At 36.7% G+C, this 15,000-nt stretch overlaps 1 protein-coding gene and 1 pseudogene across 1 annotated transcript in view; one reads left to right on the forward strand and one right to left on the reverse strand.

The window, feature by feature from the left end:
• Nucleotides 1-3,662, forward strand: part of LOC137988178 (uncharacterized) — a 55,003-nt gene extending 51,341 nt beyond the window's left edge. Inside the window, exons 11-12 of the mRNA XM_068834231.1 lie at nt 688-855; nt 1,528-3,662. Of these exons, the coding sequence (XP_068690332.1) occupies nt 688-855; nt 1,528-1,535 (176 nt within the window). The 3' untranslated portion in view covers nt 1,536-3,662. The remainder of the gene's footprint in view (nt 1-687; nt 856-1,527) is intronic.
• Nucleotides 3,663-5,210: 1,548 nt separating this feature from the next.
• Nucleotides 5,211-11,165, reverse strand: LOC137988160 (uncharacterized; annotated as a pseudogene).
• Nucleotides 11,166-15,000: the final 3,835 nt, after the last annotated feature.

Genomic DNA, 15,000 nt, shown 5'->3' on the forward strand with positions numbered 1-15,000 from the left:
AAACAAGAAATAATTTTCTTTCAAGATAAGGCTCAACAATTCTATGAAAAAGTGAGTGCGTAATGGAAGGGTTATGTTTATGGCATATTTCGTATGTGCCACATGGGTGGTGGAACAGGCGATTCATACGCACAACGGTAACGACGGTGCTGCAATCATGCTAATTGCACAAATAGTATAAGCCCATGAAAACAATCATATAACCAGATACCAGTGGTAGCCATTTTGTAAATAAAACCCTTCAGGCAACTGGTACATCGCCTGATAATGTCCACGGCTTAGAGATAAATATTTGGCCGAAATGCGAAGCTTCGGGAGCTAATATGAAGTTCTGAGGTCAATCTTTCAGCCAAGGATATTATCAACCGACATTCCAATAAGCTACAAAAAGTCTTCTTTGTCTTATGGCTTTCCCATTAATTTTCATACCATTTAATTGAAAAGCTCTTGCATAAAAAGCCTGTGTTGAACTTATGGCGAAAAGATGCCCAATGCACGCGATTAACCTAAGCAAGAGCATTCGATTGGATTAATGTAGCGTGTAATGTAATGTGTAACGAGGAAGAAAATCTTTTTTTTTTTAATTTATCGCTTGAATGTTATCAGTATATCTCAGTAATTTATATCTATATACGTTTTGTTCTTACATCTGCAAAAAATAAAAAAAATCTATTCTTCCCACCGCAGGACTTGAAACTTGCAGTATTAAGACAACACAAGGTAAATGCTGCCATTTTCCATTTATCTACCGTGGAAAGGTTTACGAGAACTGTACTACTAAGGACTATGACAGGCCTTGGTGTTCAACAACGGCCAATTATGATCAGGATCTCAAATGGGGAAACTGCTCACTAAGTAAGTGGAAAGTTTCTGTTTAAAGCATATCGAAATCCCAGTAAGTTGCCTCTTCTTTGAGTTTCTGTTAAAGGAATGAAACCACGTGTAAAAAATGTATATGTATATGTTGAGGTCCGATCTCACCCATAGATCACTTGCTTGTAAAGCGCATTTGAATATGCCAATAGAAAATGCGCTATATAAATTCATTACCATTACCATTAAAAAATCGCATTTATTGCCCTTCGAACTTTTTCAAATAATCGTGGTCAAACGTTGTTGGGAAGGTTTCGGGCATCACTTTACTTCACACGTAATTCGATTATTATAACTATTGGCTGAAGTATTCGGGAAATACCATGCTCTTGTGCATTTAATTGCCACATCTTCGCTCGTATTCGGCTGAAGTCACTTGTCCAGGCAAATACTGAATGTCTTTTTGTTGCAATAACCTTTTTTAAGTGGAGCATGAAATTTCTATTTGGACGGCAAAAAATGGAAATGATATTTTGAAAAGTGCATCAAAGGAGAGCCTTATGACAACATAATTTTTTTTGAAAATTAATTCATTTTAGAATCCATGCTACACTTGTAGTATCCAAGTATCTAAGCCGTGAATGTTATTGTCAGATGATAGCTATTTGCTAGCTCTGTGAAGTGATTTATTTCTTTTTTGCTTTTGCTCCATAGGGAAATGATCTCGATGTATCTTTTCCAAAGAAGAGGCTTGAATGGACTTAGTTTGATGATTTCTGTTTCAACTTCGACCACAGCCATGAAAATGTTGGCAAAACGCACTGCGGCTCAATGCGTTTGAAAGTAGTTTTTCCGTTAAATAAGAAATAATTTTCTTTCAACATACGGCTCAACAATTCTTTGAGAAAGTGAGTGCGTAATGGGAGGGTTATGTTTATGGCATGTTTCGTATGTGCCACATGGGTGGTGGAGCAGGCGATTAATACGCTTAAGGGTTACCACGGTTCTGCAATCATGCTAATTACACAAATAGTAGAAGCCCTTGAGAACAATGATATAACCAGATAGCAGTGGTAGCCATTTTGTAGAGGGAATCGCATGGGTCCGAGTAAAATTAAGGATTAATATTACGCGTGTTTTCAGAAGTTACTGAAATTTTAGCAACTTCTGAAAACACTAGTGATATTAATCCTTAATTTTACGAGGACCCATTGCGATTACTTGTTAGTAACATAGAGGGCAAAATAACAGTAACAACGATTAAACCAAACGTTAAGCTTCAATTTATTTTATTCACCTGTGCTGCAGAGGTTTTTGCCACTTGCAAATACGCATCCCGTAAACATAGCAAACGGTTTGTCCAAAGAAATCCACCAAGTTTGAGCTACTCGTTCCTCCCGTCAATGGCAACTTGTTCTGTGACCTTTTTTGTTGAGCTGCAAGATGTCGTGGTAAACTGAAAGCCCTTGACTAAAAGAATCATTTTGTTTTTCAACCACACAATCCCGCTACGCCGGGCCCCATGTAAGTCGATCCAAGTTTTAAGCTTTTCATGAAAAAAATCTTTTCCCCTTCTTCTTGTCACTCGAAAATTCAAATTCCAGATCATCTTTTAAAGCTAGTTCTTAATCTTTATGCCTTTTCGGCGAATGCAGCGCGAATTAAAAGACAAACTTCGCTGAAGACGAAGTTGTTTTGCTCAAACAGAAGAAACCAACTGATTGTGGAAGAGGTACGTTCAGCCAGTCAGGAGCGAGAATGTTTGGCGCTCGACCAATCGTGAGCGAATAATTTTGCCCTCTTCTCAAGCAAAATTAACAAAAAATGCCCTCTTCATTGACCAATCAGTATTCAGTAATTTTGCCCTCTATGTTATTAGTAAAAAAAACCCTTCAGGCAACTGATACGTCGCCTGATAATGTCCGTTGCTTAGAGATAAATATTTGGCCGAAATGCGAAGCTTCGGGAGCTAATCTGAAGTTCTGAGGCCAATCTCTCAGCCAAGGATATTATCAACCGACTTTTAAGTTCAAGTTCAAGTTCATTTTATTCAAACTTATTCAACTACAATACAACAACAAAAAGAGTAAAAAAGAAATAAAAACAGAGCTCGGCTATACATTGAATTAAACATAACAAAGAAGAAAGTGTGTAGCAGCGAAAGCAGCCAAGCTTTCGAGTTGGCTGCTACCACAGAGCAGTTACAAGTGGGTGGAGCTTAGGTAGTGCTTATAGAAATGAGTTATAAAGGTCGGGCTAAGTTAATAATCACACGTCTATCTGTCAAGTAGAGAGAGTTTGTATTCTTTTTTAAAACTGTCAAAGGGGAGACACTTAATTTTTATAGGTATTGCTTCCCAGGTCTGTGATGCCACTATGCTAAACCTTGACAGGCCATAAATAGTTCTAGAAAATGGTCTGTACAGGTTTTGATTAGTGGAATACCTGGTCTTATAATTATGGACAGCCGAAGCTGGTTGAACTAAATCATAGAGAGCAAGAGGTATATCCTTTTTTCGATATTGTATTTTATGCACAAGAGCGCCAATTTTTAATTTAAAAATATTTTCTAACTTTAAAATTTCTAATAGTCTAAAGTACGGTGTGGGACTTTCTCTTTTGTTTGCAAAAAAGATGCCGCAAATACAGTTATTTTGACTTATTTTGATTTTATGTAACTTAGTTTGGTATGCGGTACCCCAGCTCATTATTCCATACGTTAAATACGGATATATGAGAGTATAATACAGTTGTTTGAGTGTACTCATAGGCATGTAATGCCTAAGCTTAAATAAAATTCCAATACTTTTTTGTTATTTTGTTGTTAATGTGCTGGAGCTGAGCATCCCACTTAGGTGCTCATCGATAAAGACACCCAAGTGTTTAATCTGGGACTTTTGTTCTATACTACAAACTGTTATTCTGATATTTGTTTTCTTTTTAGGTGAAGTAATTATCATGTAATTTGTCCAAATGGTCTGGATAGCACAAGTGTTACTAATATTTTAAAAAATACAACCACACGTATGAAAGGCTATGGTTGGAAAAATGCACCGGTACCCAAGTATTATATTATCGCAGATACGTAGATGCCATTATTTGTTGTTTTTAAAATTCTCATGATGCAGATATGTTTTTTCAATACCTTAACAAAAGCCATCCCAACATTAAGTTTACAATGGAAAAAGAAACAGATGGCAAATTGCCGTTTTTAGATGTATTATTATCCAAGCAGAAATCAAGTAACAATGAATGTTCTTGTATCACTTCTGTTTTTCGAAAAAAGACTTACACTGGTCTACTTACAAATTATTTCAGTTTTACTCCCTTTCAGTACAAATTAGGGTTAATTAAAACTCTCATCGACAGGGCATATAAAATTAACAACACTACTCAGGGTTTTCAAAACGATATCAATACTCTAACTACTATTTTGAAATGTAATATGTTTCCCAGTTGGTTAATGGACAAAAGAAGCCCCTAAACATGATGTATCCAACTGCCATTGAAACAAACTACCTTACATCGGTTTCTATTCATCTTATACCAGAAAGAAAATTTCATCTATTTTCAACAAGTATTGCAAGGATTTAAATGTTAAAGTAATTTTCTCTCCATTCAAACTGTGCAACATTTTTAGTCCAAAGGATTTCATTCCGGATTCTCTCAAATCACGTGTTGTATACAAATTTACTTGTGCGCGCTGTGGTGCTCGCTACGTTGGTGAAACCAACAGGCATTTCTACACACGTGTAAATGAGCACCTTTTCTGGGATAAAAATTCTCATATTTTCAAGCATCTTAGTTTTTCTAAAAATTGTCACGATAATTGTGATGTTTCTTGCTTCAAAATTATTGATAATGCTACTTCTTTCTATCAACTCAAAATCAAGGAGAGCTTCCATATTGAGCGGTTGAAACCCGAACTCAACAAACAAGTTGATCATGTCAGTTTAGCATCACACTTTTAAACTTTTACCTTTATGTCACTTGTGTTCTCTATAATATTGTTGGTTCGTTTGAATTTTACCTACTTGTAACGAACATTTAATATACAAAGAATCATTGTATTGATAGTTATATATGTATATATACGAATTATCTTGTAAAATTCTTATTGTTACACTCACTATGGCTGAGGATGATGTTTGAAACATCGAAACATGTTCCGTAAATTCAAAAGTGTGGTTGCATTTTTTAAAATACATGTAATTTGTCTTCTTAAAATTAATGGATAGCATATTTGCTGCAAAAAATTTAAAGACCTTTCCAAGTTCTTCATTAACAACTGATTGAAATTGTTCGGGGTCTTTTGAAGAATAAAACCCTAATCCTAAAAGTTAATTTCATCGAGGACCTAGGCAAATCATTAATATACAATAGAAACAGCAGTGAACCTAGTGTGGAGCCTTGAGGCACGCCACATGTGATGGTTTTCGGGCTGGATTCAGCATTACCAACTTTGACATATAGTCTGAAAACCATGCATGGGGAAGTCCTCGGATCCCATACTTATACAGTTTTTCTAAAAGAATATGGAGGTTAATTGTATCGAAGGCCTTGGAAAAGTCTAAAAATATACCACATGTTATTTGTTGATCGTCAACTGCTGATTTTAATTTCTCCACAGTTTCGAGAATGGCATATTCAGTGGAGTATCCCTTTCGAAAGCCAATCTGGAAGTTAAAGAGTAGACATTCTTTTTCTAGATAGGACACAAGTTGGTCATATACTAGTCTTTCCAGTACTTTACTAAAGGGAGAAATAACTGCTATTGGCCTATAATTTCCTAAATCAGATACACTGCCACTTCTAAATATTGGGGTTACTTTTGATATTTTAAAGATTTCAGGAAACTCCCCTGATAGTATTGACTCATTATATATTTCAGTGAAGGGTGCAGAGAGCTGTCCACTTGCAAGTTTAATAAGTTTGTTAGGAACATTTAGGGATGCTTTATTTTCTTTTAGTCCAGCAAATAATGTAGATACTTGTGTTCGGGTTACTGCAGCAAGATAAAAACTGTTTGATGGAGTAGATTCTATGTATTTCAAGGGGTCTGTATGATCAGTTTTGATTTCCTTTGCTAAAGTTGGCCCAATATTTACAAAGAAGTTATTGAATAATTCAGCAATATCCTTTTCTTGTGGACTGTTACTTCTGAGGTTGAAGTGAGAGCATTCGTTGGACGCATCTCTCGTCTGATTTCGGGAAGAGAAAAAAGATCCAAATACGTATTACTTCCATAGTGAAAATAGTCAAAATTTTTAAAAATTCTGCATCAGGCAAGACAGCCTGATCATCCGCGAGTTTGAGAGGCTTGACCTTCGACTTGACCTTCGACTTGACCTTCGCTTGAAAAACCATCATGCCAGAAACGAGGACTTCTAAATCCTCAACGAAAGACACGGATCACGGAGGCGATCAGTTTGTATCGATGGCGACTCTAAACGAAATGTTGAAGATCCAGGAACGAATGTTTAAGACAATGTTTGACTCTATATTAACATCAGTTAACATGCGAATTGACAGCGTTGTTAAATCCGCCGGGGAGTTGAAAGCGAGTCTGGAATTTTCTCAGGGAGATATCGACGATTTGCAAGAGTCAGTTGCGAAAATCACCGATATGGAGGAAGAGCTTGACGATATACAACAGTGCCTGGATAAACACGAGGAAAAGATTGTGTACTTAGAAAACCAAAGCCGTCGTAGTAACATTCGTATCGATGGCATTCCAGAAGAAACCAACGAATCATGGTCTACCACCGAAGGAATAGTGAAGAACGTGTTAAAGGAAAAATTACACTTGGAATTTGAACCAACAATCGAACGAGCTCACCGAATTGGTAAATTAAGACCAAGCGGATCTGGAAATCCGCCTGAATCTCTAAGAAGCCGTCCAATAACTATCGTATGCAGATTAAATAGGCCTTTTTCGATATATTAAAATTCAGCTTGATAGCGAGTCAGTGAGGACAAAGACAAAGGAAAGTGGCTGATATGTAAATATTTTTCACATTAATTCCCACGTGTTTCTATTGTCTTTGTCCTCACTGCCTCACTTTCAAGCTGAATATTTAACATATCGAAAATGACCTATTCCTGGAAGGAGAAAGAAGCAATTCTTAAGTCAGCGAGACAGAGGAAACCAACAGGCCTGTTTATTAATGAAGATCTAGCGACTGAGACGATAGAGAAGCGAAAGGAACAGATGGAGAGATTCAAGGATGCCAAAAGAGCTGGCAAATTGGCTTATTTTGTTTTAGATAAATTGGTAATTCGGGACAGACTACGGCAGGGACAGGCCGCGGGCCCAGACAGCTAAGTTGATTGTCCTTATCATCTTGTTTGTTTGTTGGTTTGTCTTCGTTTTTCTTTTTTTTTTCCTAAATGATTATGCCCTCCTCCCAAATTCTCCCCTTTAGTCACCTTGACCATAATGAATTTGCTTTAGCATTGTATGAGTTTCACAACGGGCCTGTTCATTACGATCATGATAGACTGGTAGATCTAGCCTTTAACCCATTAATATCTACCATAGATCAGCATTTAACATGTTCTGATGATTTGGATCCTGATTTACACTTTAATACTAACAGTCGCTGTGATTATTTTAATGAAGATCAATTTAACAACATCTTAAGTAAAGGTGGTCACTCTGATAGTTATTTCTCAATATTACATCTTAATGTTCGGAGTCTCCGAAACAAAGTTGACTATTTGAACTTTTTGTTGGCCAATTTGAAAATAAATTTCACCGTTATAGGTATTTCCGAAACCTGGTTACAGAACGATTCTCATGAGGTTGACATGATTGGCTATGAATTTATTCATAAGAATAGACCCGATGGATCCGGTGGAGGTGTGGGATTGTACTTGTCAAACAATTGTGACTTTAAAGTGCGTGACGACTTATCTGGAAGTGACGCGGATGTCATGGAATCATTGTTTATTGAAATTGTTAGGTCAAACGAGAAAAATATTGTTGTTGGAGTTATTTATAGACCGCCGAACACGAATGTTGATGCGTTCGTGTCTAAACATTGTGAATTAGTAGAAAAACTCTCCAGAGAAAACAGATTATGTTACTTAATGGGTGATTTCAATTTAAACCTACTAAATCATGGTAATCACCTTGCCACCGGAGAATTCATGTACGTTTTTTCCATTAATTACACTTCCCTCGAGAATAACTTCACACTCAGCAACTTTAGTTGATAATATTTTCACAAATCACCTTACTCATAATTATCTTAGAGCCGGATTACTTCTCTCGGACATCTCTGATCATCTTCCTGTCTTCTCTATTTGCCCGAATTCGGATAATGAACCTATGAACTCTTGTAGTGAAGCGGTCTTTGTATGCGATAAGAGCTCGGCTAATATGGATAAATTTCTGGAGAACTTGCAAAATGTTAACTGGTCCCACTTGAATGGTTATGCTGATCCACAACAATGCTACAGCAGCTTTGTAGATACGTATACGGAAATTTATGACAATTGTTTTCCTTACAAAAAGATAAAACGATCTGATCGTCGCTTAAACAAGCCTTGGATATCTTTAGGATTACTCAAATCGATCAAAAAGAAAAATAAGTTATAAAAGCAATATCTTTCTAACCCATCTAACCATAGTGAAGTGCACTACAAGAGATACAAAAATAAGCTTATCCACAGGCTAAGAGTCGCAAAACGTCTCTACTATGACAAGAAATTAGAGGAATCCAAATCTAATGTGAAAGCCACCTGGAGACTACTGAATGAGGTTATAAACAGAACAAAAGCGAACCCTAACCTAACCCTGTGGCCAGGAAAACTGTGATCCCATGGTAATTGCTAATAAATTCTGTCAATACTTCACTAACATTGGACCCAACCTAGCAATGCGAATAACTTCCACTGTGACATCTTCGCATACTGACTATCTCTCTAGAAATTATCCCCAATCTATCTTCTTTAACTCAGCTACAGAAGAAGAAATTATCAACATTGCCAGCTCATTCAAACCGGGTAAAGCTGCCGGACATGATAAACTTTCTATGTCCACCATTAAACAATCTATTCACTGCATAGCTACACCATTAAACCACATAATTAACTTATCGATCGCTCACGGAGTCGTTCTAAGGGAAATGAAAATTGCACGTGTTGTCCCTATTTTTAAATCTGGAGATAAACTCTTTTTACTAACTACAGGCCCATTTCCGTTTTACCTTGCTTCTCAAAATTCCTAGAAAGGATTATTTACAATCGAATTCTTTTGTATTTAAACAATTTTAATATTCTTTTTGATAATCAATATGGCTTCAGGAGAAACCACTCAACTTCCCTTGCTCTAGTTGATTTGTATGACAAAATTTCTCTCGCCCTTGATCGCAAAGAATTTGCAGCAGGAGTATTTATTGATTTGTCTAAAGCATTCTTTTTGACAAGTTACAACACTATGGGATCCGAGGCCTAGCGTTGGATTGGGTCAAAAGCTATTTTTTTCAAAGGTCACAATTTGTAGAATATAACGGCCATAGATCGCTCCCTGAGGTAATACGTTGTGGTGTCTCACAAGGTTCAATTCTTGGCCCCCTATTTTTCATCATATACGTCAATGACCTTTGTGATGCTTCTCGCCTAGAATCCATTTTACTTTGCGATGACACCAACTTATTTATTTCTGAAAAGGACCCACTTACTTTGAACAATATCTTAAACAATGAACTCAATAAGCTCTCAGCCTGGTTTACTGCAAATAAACTTTCCCTTAATATATCCAAAACTAAGTTTATGGTGTTTAGACCTCGACAAAAAAGACTCTGCTATGATTTTGACATTTCCATTAATGGGGAAGCGTTAACCCAAGTCTCAGAGACCCTCTTCCTTGGTGTTATACTGAATGATTGTCTTTCCTGGAAGTCCCATATATCGCTTGTTGCGCATAAAATATCTAAATCTATTGGCATAATTTATAGATCCAGTTATTTCCTTTCTAAAACCTCGTTACGTACTTTATATAATTCTATGGTTCTTCCGTATCTTTATTATTGTAATTTAGCTTGGGGATCCACTTACAAAAGTAACCTTAAAAGGTTAACAATATTACAAAAACGGGCGATACGGATAGTAAGCAGGTCCGGTTGTGATGCTCACACAGATCCAATTTTTAAAGAATTTAAATTTCTCAAAATAACCAGTATCTACTTGTTACAACTAGGAAAATTTATGTACTCTTTTAGTACTGGTAATCTCCCTCCTAAATTTGACTCTTTTTTCTCTGTTAATAATAGTATTCATAGTTACAACACAAGACACGCTTCCTTTTTTCGGCTACCTCTTTGCAGGACTAACATAAGACAGTTTTCTATCTCTTTTCAAGGCCCTAAATTTTTCAATACCCTTAGTTATGAAATTAAAAATACCCCAACTCTACTGTCCTTTAAATACAAGCTGAAAGAGTTTTTAATCAACAGCTATTATTTCCTTCCTTAGTCTTCGTTCCTACTCCTGTGTTACACCTAACTGAACGTCTTGCTCCGCTATATTTGTGTTATTTAATTATTTTGGGAGGAAACCTCGCCATATTTCTTATCTTAACTTTAATTATTAAATGTAAATTTATTGTAAAATGGCAAAAATGTAATAAATGTAAATGTAAAATGTAAAAGTTCTGTTATCGTGAATAAATCTCGTAAGGAGAGTTTGACCTTTAGTTTTCCTTTTGGGAAAGGGTACCAATAAGTTTCCAAGTTTGCTTAAGGTTGTCTTTGTACTTTAAAAATTGCATACTATAATATTCTGTCTTAATTTTATTCTTAAGATGTGAAAGAATGGCTGCATAATGCTTATATTCCCCGGTTTTGTGTAAGTCCTTGCTTAGGAAATGTGCACGGTACATTTTCTGTTTCCTTTTTACGGATTTTAGGATACCCTTAGTGAGCCATGGTTTATGAAGTTGCCTTTGCTTGCTTTGGCTATAATCTTATTCAGGGTACTCATTGCCTCTTGTACCTTTTCATTTAGATTCTTTTCTGGGTCGAGGATTTCATGCCAATTTATCAGTTTTATATCATCTAAGTATGGATCCTTGTTAAATTTAGAATAGTCTCGAAAATATTTTTTGTTACTATTATTCCATATAGGTTGGGTTTTAACTATGCAGAAAATTGGGAGATGATCTGTTATATCAACTGTCGGAATTCCTGCTGTAAACAATTTGTATATATATGATCAATGAGTGTTGCTGTATGATCAGTAAGCCTGGTAGGTTTAGTAATGATCGGCAAGCTGTTATTAGCATAAAGCATATCAAAGAACTCTTCAGTTTGGATGTGTTCATTAAATTTCAGGAAATTTATATTCATATCTCCAAAGATGTAAATTTCGTGTCTATCGGGATTAATTGTTTTAATTATATCATTTAGTTGGTTCCAAAACTGTTCTAAATTACAAGTGGGATGCTTATAAATACAGCCTATTATCATCTTCTTTTTATCTTCACCAGTATCAATTTTGGCCCAGCAGGATTCAACTAGTGCTAAATCAAATTTAATGTCAGGCCTCAGTACAGCTTTAAGATCATTAGCTATGTATAAAGCAGCTCCGCCTGCATTTGTTGGCGAGTCCCTGTGAAAAAAATTGTAGCCTCTGATATTAACATTTGAAATAGATTTCTCACCTAGTTTAGTTTCAGTAATTCCAAGTATATCCAGCTTAGAGTCAAGGGAGCATAATAGTTCTTCCAATAGATTTAGGTTTTTAGACAAACTTGTAATATTGCAATGAAGAATTGAAAAACATTTTACATCTAAATTGTCTAGCATTTTATTAAAACCACGGACTGAATAATATTCTGAGAAAGGGGTATTCAACATTAGATCTGGGTCGCACTCGTCGAATTTATTTGGACTTGGGAAGAGATCGTAAAGGTCAAGATCATGGCGCCTATCAGGCCAGTTGCCAACCATAGCATTAAATTCCCTATCAGTTAAATCATAAAATGGTAAACAACTACTTACGTTTTCCTGGTTATCAGCCATATTTACCTCCGCAATTATACAAGAAGAAGGAAAGAAAGAAAGAAGTCCTTAAACTGATAACTAATAAATTAGACTGATCAAGAAACTCTTCGAATTCCTCATGGGTTACAAAACATTTCATAGTGGAGCTCTCCGTTTTCTTCGGCAGTATTTTACCATTAGCTGTCCAAATAAACTTGTAGTTGTGTTCACGCTTGAATTGTAAAATTCTGCCCAGTAGTCCTTTTCTGTATGGCATTAGACTCTCGTTGACATGGATTTGTGCTTCATGACTTACAACCGCAGATTCTGGCTCGCAAACCACAGACGGGAGATCTTTAGTCCGCTTGGATTTTAAGTTTTTCCTCTTGCTGTAGATTTCATCCCTTTTCTCTCTTCGAGTGAATTTAACAATTAGTCGGTCTTTCACATTCTTCGTTGGCGGCAAACGATGAGCGATCGATATATCGTTTACGTCGAGATCTACTCCCTTCGGGCGTACTGCTCGAGCTCATCCAACTTGACCTCCACACTATAACCATCGTTGCGGAGCTTGTTTATGTCTTCCTCGATCTCTTGAACTTGGCTTTTCACCCCTTCGTTGTGTTGTTTTAAGTTCTTGATCGTCGATATCACAGTGTCGTATTGCTTTGAAATAAAATTTTGGGACTTTTCAATTTCGTCAAACCTTTTGTTGAGGTCGAGGAAAGGAGTCTTCAGCGAGTCGTTTTCCTTGCGGATTTCCTTTCGAATATTAGGAAGAAATTCTTGTGTCTACAGCTCTTTTAAACTTTCCACAGTTAAACTCATTCTCGAAATTAAATTCTATAAAGTTAGACTCTGTAAAAAACTCTGTGTAAACTCACACCCGACCTTGACCTTGAGCTGCCAGAACTGTGACATTCCAAGAAGCTACAAAGGGTTTTCTTTGTCTTATAGCTCTCCCATTAATTTTCATACGATTTAATTGAAAAGCTCTTGCATAAAAAGCCAGTCTTGAACTTATGGCGAAAAGATGCCCAATGCTCGCGATTAAGCTAAGCAAGAGCATTCGATTGGATTAATGTAGCGTGTAATGTAATGTGTAACGAGGAAGAAAATCTTTTTTTTTTTTACCGCTCGGATATTATCAGTATGTCTCAGTAATTTATGTCTATATAAGCTTTGTTCTTACATCTGCAAAAAAAAAAAAATTCCACTCTTCCCACCGCACCGCAGGACCTGAAACTTGCAGTATTAAGAAAACACAAGGCAAATGCTGCCATTTTCCATTCATCTACCGTGGAAAGGTTTACGAGAAGTGTACTACTAAGGACTATGACAGGCCTTGGTGTTCAACAACGGCCAATTATGATCAGGATTTCAAATGGGGAAACTGCTCACTAAGTAAGTGGAAAGTTTCTGTTTAAAGTGCGTGCGGACACTAAGAATAGAGTGTCTACTCTCGTCCTTGTATGCACTTAACAAATAAAGAAGCCTCGCCTGTGATCTGTTCTGTTGTAAAGCAGTTAGGAAGCAGAAAGAGCACTAAAATAGTATAAAAACGCTCGACTACGTCTCCCGTTTCCCCTACACTTCTTTCGTTTTATAATAGAGAATTTCAAATCCCACGAGTGGCGTCAGCTGTGCATCTGTACTCTCATAAAGCACGCTAAAACAGACCAATCACAATTCTTGTTAGAATGGTTTAAAGCACTTTATTGGTTAAGCGCGATCAAAGCTGTCAAAATGTCAAACCATCAAAGTTGAGAAACTATCAAAAGCAAGTTCAAAGGAAGCTAACAGACAAGTTCAAGTATTTTTTGTCTAAAATTGGGAATCGAAGAGCAAATTGTTCAGTTAAAATCCGGCTGAAGTTTCGCTCATGAAAACGTGAACAACTGGAAAACAAGCTGCTTAACGCGTGTGGTTGGTCAGGCGTAGTAAACAAACTGCTGCTGCGTTCGGACCATTCGTCGGGCTGTATGGATGAAGTACAGTCGAATCTAGGGAACAACATCCCCAAAACAGATCACAGGCAAGGCTCCTTTATATTTTTTTTACACTGTATAGTAAAGAATTGTTTAATTTCATCACGTATTCGTCTTTTCGGAAAACTATTTTTAAGTCGTACGAGTGGCGTCAGCCGTGCATCTGTACTCTCATAAAAGCACGCTGTTTTAACCATTCAGATTGTGCGTTATATCGAAACTTTATTGTAAATGTATATAAGATCTGAATCTCCGTGAATTTTATTGTCGGATGATAGCTATTTGCCAGCTCTATGAAACTGTTTATTTCTTCTGTGGTTATACCAGGAGCCCATTACCCGAAGCTTCCAAACGTGTTGTACCCTTGAGTCAACCCTTTACAGTATCGTTTTATTTTTTGGACTACTATATTTTGACGTATGTGATGTATGTGACTGAGAACATACGTGAAGGGGTTCATATACATATGTAACGTAATAAATGGCTGACCATAGGTCTCTTATGATTGGCTATTGTGAAAACACTCACTAACTCGTTGTAATGTGCAAACAGGAAATGACTACACTAAACACTAGAATTGAACTTACCTCGTGCTATAGATAAACTTCAGGAAATTCTTCTCAAGTCTGTCATGCTTTTTAAGTGATAATTTATGCATCCTAAACTCAGACTGAATTGGTTAGTCCTGTCAAAATCTGTTGTAGTGTATTCTATAAACCAATACTGAAGTCGTCGATGTATAATGCTATAGCAGTTTCCCACTGTAAAATTTCTGTGTCCTAGAGTGAAGTTTTGTTTTTGGTAGTTGCTTGATTATTTCCTGGCAATAGAGTAAAATGAAATTATGGGTAGGAAACAAATACGCTTTAGCTAGTCCTTCTCTATATATGAAAGACTAACAAAGTGATCCTCTTTTTCCGACACCGCGGGAATATGTTTTTGTGACGTCACAGTAACTGGTCTGTGGTCATCACCATCAGGCTGTCGAGTTCGATGAAAGGATCGGTATTTGGCGTGAGAGTAAGGTGAAAAATATTATTGATACTGCTCATTTTTTGTGAGTTTGATTCCCTGAACCGGTTTTTAATACTTACACCACGTCCGTAACGAATAGCGGTACAAGGGAGTCAATTTGAGTGGAGTAGTGTGCAGTTTGCTGACTCGAGCTGACAAAGCTTCAAGCGCCCTCTCCCTCACAGTAAAAAACAACG

The sequence above is a fragment of the Montipora foliosa genome, unplaced genomic scaffold (genome assembly GCF_036669935.1).
Source record: "Montipora foliosa isolate CH-2021 unplaced genomic scaffold, ASM3666993v2 scaffold_410, whole genome shotgun sequence".
In the NCBI taxonomy this organism is placed as follows: domain Eukaryota; kingdom Metazoa; phylum Cnidaria; class Anthozoa; order Scleractinia; family Acroporidae; genus Montipora; species Montipora foliosa.